This window comes from Haliaeetus albicilla, chromosome 12 (assembly GCF_947461875.1).
Source record: "Haliaeetus albicilla chromosome 12, bHalAlb1.1, whole genome shotgun sequence".
NCBI classification, from domain to species: Eukaryota; Metazoa; Chordata; class Aves; order Accipitriformes; family Accipitridae; genus Haliaeetus; species Haliaeetus albicilla.
This window is the reverse complement of record NC_091494.1, coordinates 26,084,686-26,099,949: the sequence shown is the minus strand read 5'-3', so window position 1 is coordinate 26,099,949 and position 15,264 is coordinate 26,084,686. Positions and strand designations below refer to the sequence as shown.

At 39.7% G+C, this 15,264-nt stretch overlaps 1 protein-coding gene across 7 annotated transcripts in view; it reads left to right on the top strand.

The window, feature by feature from the left end:
* Positions 1-15,264, top strand: part of MEGF11 (multiple EGF like domains 11) — a 293,642-nt gene that overhangs the window by 177,855 nt on the left and 100,523 nt on the right. For all 7 annotated transcript variants that reach the window (XM_069798622.1, XM_069798618.1, XM_069798621.1 and 4 more), the window contains 2 exons: positions 10,334-10,580; positions 12,258-12,378. In XM_069798622.1, the coding sequence (XP_069654723.1) occupies positions 10,334-10,580; positions 12,258-12,378 (368 nt within the window). The remainder of the gene's footprint in view (positions 1-10,333; positions 10,581-12,257; positions 12,379-15,264) is intronic.

The following is a 15,264-nucleotide window of genomic DNA, read 5'->3' as shown; positions in this document are numbered from 1 at the left end:
TGCCTGAAAGGGACTTTACTATTAATGGTTTATAAGAGAAAGACAGCAGTGTATTTAAGATATCTTGAAGACGTCAGGTAACATTAAAGAGCCATGTGAAGATTCAAGTATGCCTAGAAGAAAAGAGAACAGCAAGTAGCTTGTGCGGATACCTTCACATAGCTTTTTGTAAGCCTTTGAACTGTTTTAGATATAAAAGACAACCCCATTTCAAAGGCCACCAGGCCTTCTGCTGCTCTAATTCTCTCCCAAAGTCTTAGGTAACAGAATTTACACTAGAGAAGGTAAGATTTTTTCCTGGATTCAGTTACTGGAGCAGAACATCCTTTAAGCTGATATCATTTGGCTGAAAAGCAGTGCACAGGTAGTAGACATTAGGGTGGGACTGTGGCAAAGGGGAAGAAGCGGTTCTTTTTACTCTACAGCTACACTGTTGGAAATAAAAGTAAGTCCCACAATCCACAGTGTTTACTTTGGGTTGCAATATCAATGCAATAAAATAAATTGCTTATTGACCACCTTAAAAATGACTGATGAGTTAGTACTGTGTGTTACCTTATGCATGAAGGATGTGCTTATATGTCCTCTTGAAGGTGAATCTTTATGGTATAATTTGAAGCTGGCTAGCTAGCTGTAGCATTTCTTTCATGTGCTTATCTTGATAGTACCATTTTATCCACTGATCGGCCAATCTTTTTCTCATGTCAATTTGCATGCTGACCTATGCAGTCAAAGGTGAAGAGACACATACACCCCTGCGTGTGAATGAGAATGAGGAGGAACATGTTCTCTAACGCTTGCTGTTTTAGTGACAAGAAGCTTTTCTTCTTTAAGCACTGCTTTAACTGCAAATAGAGGTATATTGCATATCTGGCAAAACATCAGCAGGGTGACCTTCTGATGCTCAGTTTATGTGCTGTGAAAAATAAAGAGCTGAGCATATCTCCCCGAGAGCTTTGCCAAACAGGGTTGATCCCACTCGATCCTATGCAGTTAACACCACTCTGCAGTCACAGAAGGCGGAAAGGTGACTTCAGTGGTCGGATTGGATTACTTTCAGCATGGTAGATTCCTCAGGTGATGGACTATGTTCTCCTGCTCAGTTGCAGGGAGCTTGATGAGGATGCAACTGAAGGGCATCCAGCGTGGCTAGCCTACTGCAGTTGCTGGACTGGCCCTATGGATCTGCTCTAAACTGTATCAAAGTCAACCAGCATTAATGAACTGAGAAGTGGAAGAGGGTTGCTTCTGCTCCCATAACTCTGCCTTGCTAAGCACTCGGCGAAAGACCATACACTATTTAGAATAGCAAGTAGCTGTACACAGATACTTGCACGTAGCTTTTTATAAGCTTTTGAACTGTTTCACACCAGGCACAGATGTTGTGTCAACAGCTCCTGATCTCCAGTGACAAAGACCTCTCTCTACTTCTGTGTAGTTTTCTTTGAATCTCCTTAGAGCAATGCTGCCGCCACCACTCGTGAGCCCCTCTGGTGACCTCTTCAATACTTGTTTGTTGAAGGATGCTTGATCTCATCCTCTATACCTGTCCTGCAGTGTTTTGGGCATACGCAAATGTGTTTCTACCGCTTCTTGCAGGCAAAACTGATAGTACTTCTGTGCAGAGGCATTATAGGAAAATTTCATTATACAGTCAATGAAAACATCTAAAGTCCATTATAGATGTTGAGAGAGAGAGAATGTTTTACCCAGTTGGAAGACAGAATTTGGAAGTAAGTTACTTGCAGATCTTATTATTACAATCCTGTCCTAGACAATAATAATGAAGTATTGATGGAAGTTTTGCCAGAGCAAAGACTGCTGGGTTTCATACAGAGGAAAGATAGTATCTTCATTTAGTTTTATTAGACTCTTGATACTCTGCCCATGTATTTTTTAATTCACCACAGTAAAATTCTAATTAAAGAACAGACTTTGCCTCCATTAATATGACACTAAAAAAACATTTTAAAGAATGCAGCATCTTCTCTAAAAAAATTGTAATGAGAAGACAAGCCGCCAATGTTGTATAGAATGTTGTCGCTCCCTTATGAAGCGTTTCATGATTTTAAACTCCTTGTAACATCTAGAGTGTCAGTAGAGTTAAAGGCTCATTAAACTGAGCAGTAATTTCTACAAAAAGAAATAGGAAATATTCTCAGATTTTTTGTGTGTTCTAATTTTCACTTCTTTTGAAGCCTCTGTCAAAATAGCTCATGATGGAAATTGTGAAAACACAACACTTTGATATCTGTCAGGAGTAGAAGTTTTTTCTCCCATTTTGCTGCTTCCAAAATATATTGAGTTCATTACAGGATTTGATGAGGCTGACATCCAAATAGTCAACTTTTCTTTGACTTAGAGTGATTTTGGTTTCATTTCTGTAAAATAAAAATGTAGAACTAGGTAACTGTTCTAAGCATTCTACAGAATACTGTAGAAATGTTCTTTAAACAAGGATTACCTTGCAAAGAAAATGTTTCCTCAGAGGATACTAAATAAACTGCAGGGTCTCTAAAGTGCTGTGATTGAATTAGGTACCACATGTTGGAGAGTCAATGACTAATGAGATCATCATCTGAGATTAAATCATGACCTAAATCAGCCACATGTTTCTTATCTGATTCAGACAATGAACTTCGGGGAGAATCAGTACAATCTTTCTTGAAGGGTGAAAAGCTGTTCTCCTGTCTCTAAGAAAAAAATAAAAACAAACACAAAATTAGATTAGTTTCCTCCTGTGGGTAATAATCTATCCATTTTGGGAAGAATCAGCTGATGTTCCCTTCCCATCTTTTCCTTTCTATCTGATGAAGACTGATCTATAAACTTGGAAAATGAGATTGACTGCAAGTTCTGCCAACCTTAAATTAACCTCAGGTTTTTGCCACTTGGGTGGATAGTTTTACAAATGCATATTTACAAATGCAAAATATATTCTCTGGGCAGTCTTAGAGAGATAAACATTGAGACTGGCATTTTCTTCATTAAAGTTGTGTATGCTGTGACTGAAAGTCTGGCATTGGAGATAAAAATGCTAGTGCATACACCGTTGCACAGAAACCCACGTTTAGGAACCTTAAGGCTGCAAAGCTACAAGCTCAGAAGACAGAAAATGCCAGGGCATGTAAACGGTAGCCTGTGCTCACATAATTAAAGAAAATACCGTAATTCATAGGCTCAAGTACTGTATTACTGCTACACTTCCAACCTTTAATCTGACATTTTCTTATTTTTGTGACACCAACTTCATAAGTCCAATGTTTTATTTATGTGTGATGTTCCCTGGTTTGTTTGTTTTACCTTAAAAAGCAAATGGAGAATATGAAAAATCCCTTCAAGAATGTCATCAAGCTGATATACAGACAGTTCATCAGCATGGACCAGAACAAACCTCTGACATCTGGGTAACAGACTAAGAGTAGAAGGCTGTCACCCTCTCCGTGGACCACTTACTACATGGAAATTAAACAGCCAGTGGCCCATGGCTGCTACTAGGAACAATTGTATGAGAAGTCCTGCTAAGCCCCTGAAGCCTTTAATCGCAGATTGCTTTTAATACAGATGAAAAAATGTAGGTAATGAATTATCCAGAGGTGGCACGGAATGTCTGCAAATTGCATTTTGTATAGTTTGATCAGGTACAGGTGGATGTTCACTGAGGACACATGAGCACACCCCTGGGTGTGGGACAGTGCTCTGCCAGATTTCAAGCTATTGCTCTGTACATGGAAGGTGTCCCAGCTTGTCAGTGAAAGGGATATAAAAATGTACTTTAACAAGCAAATCCTACTGGTTTAGCTTACTGATTTAAGCTAAAATTCCCTTTCCTCTATTCCTAAAACCAATAGACTGAGTAAGCCTGAAGCTGAAACTAGAGAAGGTGAACTCTACAGAAACAGAGAAGTTGCCAGGAACTGGACAAAGCATCTTACAGTGGAAAATGAACAATGCTACCAACTACCTGCCTGTGACACAGTTCAGATAATCTAAATTATATTTGGAGCAGGATTATTTATTAAAACCTATTGTTAACTTCATTGTCCCCCAAGAAAGTATTTATTTACAGAAATCCAGCCTATCTGTTGCTTGACAGATAGGATCTCTCACAGTTGGAAGACCTGAGCAAGCCATGTTGTCACATGGTAGATTATCAGTATCTTGATACGGTTATGAAGAAGAAAATCAGCTGCAGTTTGAGCAGTGTGGCCTAATCTGCCCATACTCACTAGTGTGTCTGTTGTATGGATGAGGTTTCCTCATTCTGAAAACACAGAATTAGAATGTTGTTCTCTAAGTATTTGTAAGAATATTTTTGAAGGGAATTTCTGAAAGTCTGGGTTTTTTTGAGGACAGCCATCATCCATAAACATGTGTTAGAAATTCCAAAGGTAGACAGTCTTATAAGATAAAGAGGTTTTTTGGTTTAGAATCAAGCAGGTCAGCGAGTGATTTTTCAATATACTGGCTCATGCCCTTTGAAGTGTATTGGTATTACCTGCAGTGCCAGCACGTAAGGGACCTAGCGCTGCTCAGAGCCTAACACAAACTGGTGTGAACTGTCACTGTAAGGGGATTCCCTCTTCATGGATCTCGTTTCAAACCTATTGCAGGCTTGGCTTATGTTTCCAAAGGGGTTGAACTGTGCCAAAATGAATCATATTTGTACACTGAGTAGACATCAGCTCAATACAGGGACTATAATTTTCCTATTGAGCAAGTGCAGGGAATAAAAAGTTAATTGATTATTCTAATTTTTTATTCACTACATCCAGGCATATGTTGCAGCTTTTGCTGCTTTCTTTGCCTGCTTTGCATTAGCTGGGCCAACCATTTAAAAGCCAGTCAGATTCCAAAACTGAATTAGACAAAAAAAAAACCCCACCCAGAGTTCGGGCTGCATTTTACCTTAACTGGTATTCATATAATCATTCTACAGCAGTACAGTTATATTAAGGGGAGAATCTAGCCCTTATTTCAAAATAAATTCTAAAAAAAAATCTATTTTAAACTATGTCCTCTTAGATTTAGTAAGTTAATTTTATTTCCTGGTTCCATTTTCTAAAGGCTAGCATCTCATTTAAACATTTCAAACCGAATTTGGAAATACTCCAGAATATTGATTATTGACTATGAGCTACATTCTTGCTTTAACAAATTTGCAGAAAGTTCTTTTAAAGCATGGATTAATTGAAGATCACCATCAGCCAAATATGGTCCTCAGTCCTTAGGCAAAGAAAAGCAACCACTTGATTTTTTTCAGCTGTGCCTTCTGCAGAATTTTTATGAATGTCCCACTGACTTTGCACACCTAGAATACAAGACTGGTCACTAGCTATAAAAGGAGATACATGCAGGCTTATGCTAATGAGAACAAAATAAACACAGACCTTATGAGCACAGATTCTGGTGCTGCTGTGATAAAATATGCTGTTTTCATATTAATAGTGCATCTTTGCAGTGATGGAAAAGCACTAGAAGAACACTTTTGACTCTCTTGTTAGGATAAGTCGCTTGATAAATGTCGTCCCTTCCTTGGGAGTCCTTTTATTTATCTGCTAAATTTTCAAACTTGTGCATTTACTTCATCGTTGTCCAACTTGTGCTGCTGCACTAAATACTGGGTAGCTCTGTTGACCCAGAGCAGAGCAATTCACTAATCATTCCTAGAGGGGAAAAGAGCCATTTGGGAGTAAAGCAGCACTTCCAATGTGTCCTTGTTGTGTATTTAAGACAGAATTGGTAGCAGGATGTCATGCACGACTATAGCGGCAGATACGCAGAGCCTGCTGTAATTAGCCCTCACTTCAACAAGCCACTGAGGCTTCAGGGTGGGGGTAGGGATGCAGCGAGGAAGAAAACACTTTTGCCATGTCGAGCAAGCTTTCCATGGAGGGATGAATCTTTCACCTGTCATACTACTGTATGCAGACAACTGTAATTATGCTTAGGCACCCAGCATCATCCTTTACAGAGTTATATTCATTTTTATTGGTAGCGATTAATCTCTAGTCATATTTTCGAAGGAGAAAAAGTAAGTTAGCACGTTTGCCAGGGAATGTTGGCACATGACCTGAAATATGGCAGCTCCCTTTAATGTAGCATCTCCCAAGAGAGAGCTAGCTATTTCAGACTCATCTCTCATGGTATTGACATCCACACATGCAGTCTAAAGGGAGCATTTGTACCTCCCTGACATCACCACTCTCAGGTTGCTTTTCTTATTGATGGTATAGTTAAAGTCTCTGTATCATTTTGACATTTTTAATGGCATATGCATTTACAGTGTAGCTCTTGTGTAAGCTTTAATCAGCTTTCTGTTCACATGTTGTTGCTATTATTATTTATCTCTATTATGGTAACACATAGAGGCTATCAACAAGAGCAGGATTAGACTGTGCTGGGCTTGGGGTTGTATTTTAAAATGGCCTCTCTGTGCCCACAGGAGAACTGGTGCTAACAATCCTGAAGTGCAGCAGGCTTCCGTGGCTCCGAGGCTGCTTTGCCCTGTATCTCAGAAACTGGAATCGCTATCACATACCAGCTAGGATTTGCCACACTGATGTGTATAGAAAATATATGTCTTGTTGCTGGAGTCTTTGGTTTCTTCTGTTTTTTAATTTTCTAGCAGGAACTACTAGACCCCAATCCCATTGCTGGTTATGCACTTGAGTAGTCTCACACACGAGTGGTCCTACTGAGCTCCGTGGAATTACTTGCATGAATAAGTACTTGGACTTAGCTTATCAGTTCTGTATCTGCCTACCTTTGTAAAGGTATAGAAGTTGCCACAGTGCAGATCTATGAGTAGTCACAATATAAATATCACATAATGTCCCAGTGAAATCACATTGGTAAAAAATTTACTTGCAATTCCACAGTCTGTCACTGCAATATGGGACTTAAAGGAAGGGGGTAAAGAAAACCAACAGGAATTGATAAACTTTGAGCAACAAAGATCTTATTTTCCTGTGAGATTACTGCAGTGTAAAATCAGGTGAGGAAGATATTTCATTATCACAAATTTTACACTAGCACATTGCCAATGAATTTCACTCAATTCCCTTTGCAATTAATCAGCAGTGGATGAATTGATAGTGCATGAAATGGCTCTGCTCATTGTGACATATATAGGGCTTGAACTGATAGCTAAAAGCAGAAAATCTTTACCATCCGAGGTAAAGACTTAAATCGAGAAGAGGCCAACTTGTCATTGTGTATATATGATCCCGTCACTAGAGAGACAACAGGATGTTCACCTTGGTCGTACATACATACTGTGTTCACCTTGGGTATAGACACATACTATGACTCCGGTTTCAAACCATTTAGAGAAATGTAGTCAAAACCTGCTGGTAGTTTTAGGAAGATAAAAAGAAGCCTAACAAGTGCAAAGGCTGTGTCAGGCATTGTAAATGAGACATGGTAGAAGCCCCATCTTTTTGTAATTCAGTTTTTTTCTGTCTTCCATGAGCATTCAGATGTACTTTAATCCTCATTTTTATGTCCTCTCCCTAATAAATCCCCATGAAATTCACATTCTTAGTAGCTATCTGGTATGCCAAGCTGTTTTATTTCATAGATAATTAAAACATTTTGGCTAGCTACTTTGGCCTAAACATACTGAATGTTGAAATGTGTGCTCACTGATGCCTTGTACTTAGAAGCCTTTGGAAAAATCTGTCTAACTGCCAGCTAGTTTTCTGGTCACTGCAGGCTTCTTTTATTATCCAGCTTTGGGTTTTTATGATTTTACAACCAATTAGAGGAATTTCTGCTCTTTACTTCAGCATTTTGCTCTTGCCTTTGGCTAGATTGTGGAGTGAAATTTGGTACAGGGAGAAAGCAAGCATATGAGGAAATATAAATAGTATATAAGTGTTCAAATAAGATTGATTTACATAAAAGGAGTTGTGTTTGGGGCAGACACTATAAATGTGAAACAAGATGTTTGAGCTGACCATGGGAAATGGTTTTTCCTTTCTATAAAAGGTTTGCTTTCTCCTTCACTTTCTTTCAAAGTGAAAAACACAAACTGAGCAGACAAATCTGATGACTGGAGCACTCACCTGAGACATGGAAGACCAAGCATATAAGACATGTCTTCTAATGAGTGTTATTTATTCATATTAAGCAAATTAATTGCAGCTGGAATTATATCAGCCCAGAGCAACCCACAGTCTGGAAGTGAGGGCTTTAATGTGAAGTGTGGTAAGGTAGGAATTAGGTCCCTGAAGCAGGCAGGGTTAAGTTGGATTCCCAGATTCCAGTTCCCCATGCAAAGGGCTATCGGCTATGCTTGCATGGTTCAGATTTGTACCCTTTGTGGAGGTGCAGAACTGCATCCCTTGATGTTCAAGTTCTGTGGAAAACAAATCAGTGTTTCTGGAACAGAAATTGCTGGGAAACTCTATCAGCTCCAGCAGATTTGCTCCCTGCCCCAGAAGGCTTACAGAGTCTTAGTAAGTGTCTATGTGAAATAAAGATAGATCATCTCTTTCTACAGATTCTCAGTAATAATTTAAGACTTATAAAGAGTAAGATTTTGTTTGCTTGGCTCCCGGCGGTGTTAGTGAGGAACTATCATCCCTGTTTACAGCTGTGGGAAAAATGAGGCAAAGCAATAAAGTATCTTGTGTGAGGCATGAGCAGGATTATGCACAGGGGTACCTTGCATACTCTGCTTTCTGCAGAACATGAAACCATCTCTCTGCACGTGCATCCTGTAAGACCCTGAAGATCCTTCTGGAGACACTGGAATTGTCTTCTCATGGGTTTATTTTGGCCTTTAACACTGTTGCTCAAGAAACACAAGTTTGTAAATTGGTAATCAGCAATGCTAGTTGAGTAAAGTCTCTTTCCCTTCTTTTTCTGCTAAGTATCCTCAGACTGACTGATGAAAAGGACAAAAAGATTGCCAAAATTAACTGAGATATCTAGTCATGTAGTGTGGGTTTATAGCCATGTACCATAGAAGGAGAGGGCTGTGAAATTTCTAGGACAAGAGATTCAGGCTTAAATAGGCTTTACATTTACCTTGCTAAGTCTGGAAACAGAGATCCAGGCCTGAGAAGCAGCGAGTGTCGTCTGGGGGTTAGTTTACATGTTTGCAAATAGAAGAGTTTGTGAAGACAGCTATGTTGCTGGGATTACACACTTGTTTCTTGCATGGTAGTGGATTTTTACACTAGCAGAGGAGTTGTTGGAATAATTGAAACCAGCTGTCTGAGCACAACCAGCTGTACCTGGAAAATGATCTGTAACTGCATCTTTACCAGGGATTTTGCCAGCAACTCTATTCTGAATAGAATGGTGATTTTCTTCATCTTGACATAGCTATATTGAAAGGCCGCTAAGCGGAGGGTAGGACTACTGAAGAAATCCTCGGTTTTCTGCTAACCATTTGCTGAGGAAACCTTAATCTCTGGGTGTTTGCTTTGAGCTGTCTGTTTAATATGCATACACCTTAAATGGGTGTTTTGCAGGTTCTCATTGCTGTTTCTGTAGCACATCAGGATCAAGCTGTTTCTGTAATGCTGACTTCCCTCTCTTATCCTGCATATGGTCCACAAACAAGGAGAAGGGATCAGGCAGGATTGTCATGTGAAGGGTTCTCACTGTGCTTTCACGCATTCTGTAGGGAACCTCCCATCTGCGTCAATGACCATAGGGTTTGGGGCCCTTCTGTAATGGTAGTACATACTGTTACTAGCACAGAAATTACCTGACATACACACTCCATACCTTCATCCCTAAGCCTGGTTTAAGCGACCTCATGAAATCCCATCTCCTGTGTTATTTTCTTCCCTACCATCTCTTTACTCCAGCAAAAAAAAACCCTAAGGAAAAAAAGCAACACCAAAGGAGAAAGCCTTCTTTAGATTATAGTATTTATTATCTTATGGGAACAGTGCAAAGAAACAATATTTGATGACATTATTAAATCTACAGGATTTGCTTGGCAATACTACCTGCCATTAACTACACTGCAGTCAGGATGTGATCCTCTGCATCTAATTCCACTATAAATTCATTCCTTCCAGCTATCTAAGAGCACTAAGAAACAGGATATTAAAAGATTTAGGTCCTGATCCAATAATGGTGTTAAACAAGTCCTCAAATTTAGGTATAATACCAGTGCTGTCATCTCCTTGCATGCTGAAATACGTTGCTGGATCAGGGGAGTAGTTTTAGAAAGTCTGAGGGCCCTTTAGAAAGTTCCTGGTATTAACAAGGCCTCTGCCTGCTTGCCAACCTAAGCATAAGAGGCTGGGGTGAGATGCTTACGATGCACTTTCCTAATCATCTTGGTAAATGACTGTATGTTTTCCAGGTTGCGATAGCGATCACTGGGGACCCCACTGCAGCAACCGCTGCCAGTGTCAGAATGAGGCTCTCTGCAACCCCATCACGGGTGCCTGCGTCTGCGCAGATGGGTACCGAGGATGGCGCTGTGAAGAGCTCTGTGACCCTGGGAGCTACGGCAAGGGCTGCCAGTTTAAATGCCAATGTCACAACGGAGCTACCTGCGACCATAAAACGGGAGAATGTCACTGTGCTCCCGGATACACGGGGGTATTGTAAGTTCAATGATAGGTGTATTTTACTCTGCATCATTTAACAGCCTTGCTTTGACTGCTTTTAATGCAATGAGTAATTCGCAAAATTTACACCATCTATATATTACAAACTTTCCTTTGTAGAAATGACGTAACAGAATTTCAGACAGGCTAAATAAAGGAAATCTCTTTTTTTGCTGCTATTATACCTGTCTGCATAATAAAATGAAATTTAGTGCTAAAATGAACTTAAAAATCCATTATATTTTCCAGCTTGTACAACAACTGTACCTGTTCCTAACTTCAGTATGTGAATACAATCCAAATTACAGTTGAGTTTTTATAAGCAATTGGACATTCTACTCATTAGCAGTCCAGTGCAGTATCAAATGGGACTTACCATCCTCAATTTATTTGACTTTCAATCTAACTGAGGAAGCATTACTGTTAACTATATCAGCTTACTATCTAGGGGGTAAATTTTAAGCATAGTGAGCAGGGATTTAGCAGTGTGACTCCTATTAACTTTAACGAGAATCATGTAGCTAAATCCCCATCCACCACACTGAAAGTTTACCAGTAGGATTCACAAAATCTGCATATTAATTTTAGGACAGCAAGCAATAGTTCCTTGTTTAAATTGCCCACAGTGTAACATCAGTTCTCATTAGAGATCTTTCAGTAGTTTCAGAAGTAATTATGTTTTTCAAAATTATTTAAGGGGAAAAGAGAATTTAGTCACTGAATTTGGTTGGAGATCTATTACGGATGACTTAATACTTTTGCAGGCTAATATTATTTGTTGACCTGCATGAAGGGGAAGGTAAAAAATAAAGACAATATTAACCCTCAGAAATAAGTGATATGCCATTTGAATATTTTATTTAGTACCTGATTTCCTCATAGACTTGTGACCTCAGTCCTGGAAGCACTCACTGCTAAAGTCTGCTTACTATTAGGAGTGGTCCTATTAACATTAGTATGTCAGTTCTCAGCAGTAAGTACTTGCAGGGCCAACACCCAATATGTTGTGTAAACATCCTCATCAAAGGATAGTCAGTTAGGGGAAGAACCTACTCTGGTTTCAGAATCTGGGATTAGAGAAAGAAGCAATGCTGAAAAGCACCAATGTGCAAATGTAGGAGACACTGGTTCTTGTAGGGACTAACCTTACTTTGGCCCCCCATGAATACTCAGAGAGACCCAATGAGCTTAAATAATAGCCTTTAAATGATGCTGACTTCTTGCCCATCCATTATACACTGCAAATGTTAACATTAAGTAGTGACTGGAGAAATTTCAAGCATTTTAATCCCATCCTTTTATTCTATTTGCAGCTGCTTTTATTGCCATGCGACATAATTCACATTGAGGGCTTCATCCTGCAACTCTTACTTTCCTGGGCTATTTTAATGGATATGAGTTGTCCTGTTGAGATGGGTGGAAATTGGTACATGCATAAAGATTACACACATGCATCAGCCTTGCAGGACTGGATCCATGGCATATAAATAACCCCAGCAGAAATAAAAGAAATCTTGGCTAATTGATAATGCCAGTTGAGGCTTACGGAGGTTTCATCATTTGCATACGGACTCCCATGATGGCCTGTGTTGTGGATTTTCCTTATTTATTGTTTCCTGTAAGTTCTTTTAAATGATCTCTTTGGTTTTGTTTTTTTTTTCTGTCTCCACAAAGTTGTGAAGAGCGCTGTCCCCCAGGCAGTCACGGAGCTCAGTGTGAATTGCGCTGTCCTTGCCAGAATGGGGGAGTCTGCCACCACATCACTGGAGAGTGCTCCTGTCCACCTGGATGGATGGTGTGTAGTTTGTTCATACTCATCCCTCATTTAGAGGTTGGAATGGGAAGTTAATAGTTCACTGTCTCAGCACACCCCTTCCCTGTGTGCTTGTGATGCATATCTGCTATTTCTTGTCACGAGGCTCTAACAATTCTGAAACTGGGAACACCTTTGTTATGTGTGCACAGCACTTACACAGACAGACCATCAGTCTATAACTAGTAGCTATAACTAGTAGCTACCATCATAGAGTTAAACAAACATCAGTAAACCAAGCAGTGACTACTCTTTACACTTCTGTGTGGGAGAAGAGACAAAAAAATTGTCTCTGAATTACAGTTCCTTGGAATATTCCCTGCACCCTTAGACACTGCCCTCACACTGGATAGAAGGCTCAAAGCTCAGCTCAACATTATTCAAAGCACTGTTCTGTTTCCCCTTCAGGAGAGAGGGAAAGGGAGAAGCCAGGGGGAATTCAGTGGCTCAGGCAGTCGTTAAAGCAGGACTATACGTAGGACACAGAGACCAGTTCAGTGTCCTGTCCTTACTCAGGCATAATTCCCATTGATTGTAATAGATTTGCTTGCATCGGGGGTTGCACGGAGAGAGCAAGTTGCCTTAACCCTTAATCCTTTGTGTCAAGAAAGCAAGGCCAAACATTTTAAAAGTCCTCGACTTTATCAATAATGTAATAATTAACTCTCTTGGGTTTTGCCAAGTCTCACAGGCCTACATATCATTTAGCTGTACTAAATTTCCTGGCATTTTTCCTGTATCTGACAATTAGTGTCTTGGCAATCTTGCTGGATTTTAATGCATACAAGTACTGTGACTTTTTATTTTAATACGTGGAAGACCCTGAAGATCATCATACAACTATGGCTTCTGATGTGGACCTCATACCTGTTGAAACCTTTACATGCTGAGAGAGATGTTTATATTCCTTTAGATTAGTGCAGCAAATGCTGCCTCCCATTTGTTCACACAGCTGCTTTTAGTTAAAAAGTACCAACCATGAGATTCTGGTGGCTATCAGGCAGCAACATGGGAGAAGAACATTGCTGCCGTAATTTTTGGTGGAAGCTGTGTACGGAAAAAACTCTCTCTAACTGGAGAGTTAGAGCCTCTCTGACCTGGCCAGTCATGGTAAAGGTGGTGATGATGTTATTCCATTTCAAATGACAAAGCAAGCAAAACTTTTCAGAAACTTAGTAAGAATGTGGCACCTTACCCTTGACTGTCGTTCAGTGGAGGCAAAGAAAAGGTTCTTTCCTAAAGAGTACTGGAGCTAAAGCATAAAGGAAGCAATTTAAATATTTTTGAGGCCCTATCAGTCCATTTTGGCACTACCCTTAAGAAGTGATCGATAAAATGATTAATATAAAAATATTACTTTTAGGGTATTTTTTTCATCTCCCTTTATCTTCTGCATGCCAATATTTCTAAGGATCTGAGCTGTTTTGCTGTACTCTTCCTTACCTGTATTTTATCAGGATTTTTCTCTTTTTTTGCAAAGTTAAAAAATCACTAAAGAGATATAAGAATATCAGAATAGAGCAGGAAGTTTTTAGAGGTCTTTTAGCATGCAGCATACACCCTAAAGAACCACAGTTCTGCACAGCATCTGTGGTCATGTATTCTGGCCCACTTCTGCCCTGTTCCTTACAGCTTGGAGTTTCTTCTCTGCATTTTTAGTGTCCCAGAGAGACTTTCCTGAAAACTGTGTTGTTGGCTGCTCTGTCCCCAGAGAAACCCTAGAGTTAAAAACTGATGTTTGAAACAAGCATAACTGAAAATTGAAGAAAGAGATCAAGTATTCTGGGGAAAGAAACTGAAATTATAAGTAAAAGCACTCAGCTTGTAAATGTTGAGATTTTAAGTATAAAGGGTCTCTCCAGGGTTTTAATGAAAAGCTGGTAATTCAGTACACAGAGAAAAAGTATTTTTTCATGCTATATTTTTAACTCTTAGTGTTTGGAATGGTTTGGGAAGTGAGACATGAGTGGGTTGTAAACGAGCAAGCAAGATGGGATTGCTAGACAGCATTCATTTTATTTCACACCATGGATAGTCTTTCTTTGACATCAGGAATTTTACTTGCTGATTTTGAGGCTTGAGACTGCACGTATGTATTGAATATACCATCATGTTGGAAGGAGAGAATTCTCCCTGGATTTATACAAGTGCAAATCCACTTGGATTTTATTGCTGCTGGATGAGCTGACTCTTTCATCCTTTCCTAAGGTAGGCTTATTAACAGCAGCTCAGCTCCCTTAGGGGCTTGGTTGCCTGTGGGATATGCAAGGGGAGGCAATAAGTTGAATAGGAGGAAATTCTAGGGTTCTTGGGTTCTTAGTTTCTTCCTTGGATCTGCCATCTTCAAAGCCTGGCTCTCTTATTACTTATAATATTTCTTTTCCTCCTGCTTCCTCCCACCCAGTGCAGACTCTTCCAGAAGCACAAGTTATACAAACTGTGTCCTGTGAGATTTTACTGTCCCATGGGTTTTCACCAAGAGGATGATAGCTAACAGCATATACTCTTGAACTAGTCAACAAAATGTGGCTTCCAGCATACTACGATGTTGGGCTTTTTCCACTTCTGTGTCTTTGTGGCTGTGGGAGTTAGTGGGTGGCTGCTTTAGGGCCTGATTAACAATTTACAGGTTTAATTCTATACATCTTTCTCATTTGCAGTATTAAATTCTCCAAGCACTCTCAGGAAGTAGGGAGAGAAGTTAAATTTAGCATTTACAATGCTTCTCAGAAACACTTTTGAAGGACTAGATCTCCATGCTCAGGGAAGCAGCAATCTTTCCTCACATGACAGAACATTTGTCCCTGGCAGCACACCCTTTTTGGTCCCAGATCCCATTCTCAAGGTTCTGCATCATGGTGCCATGTT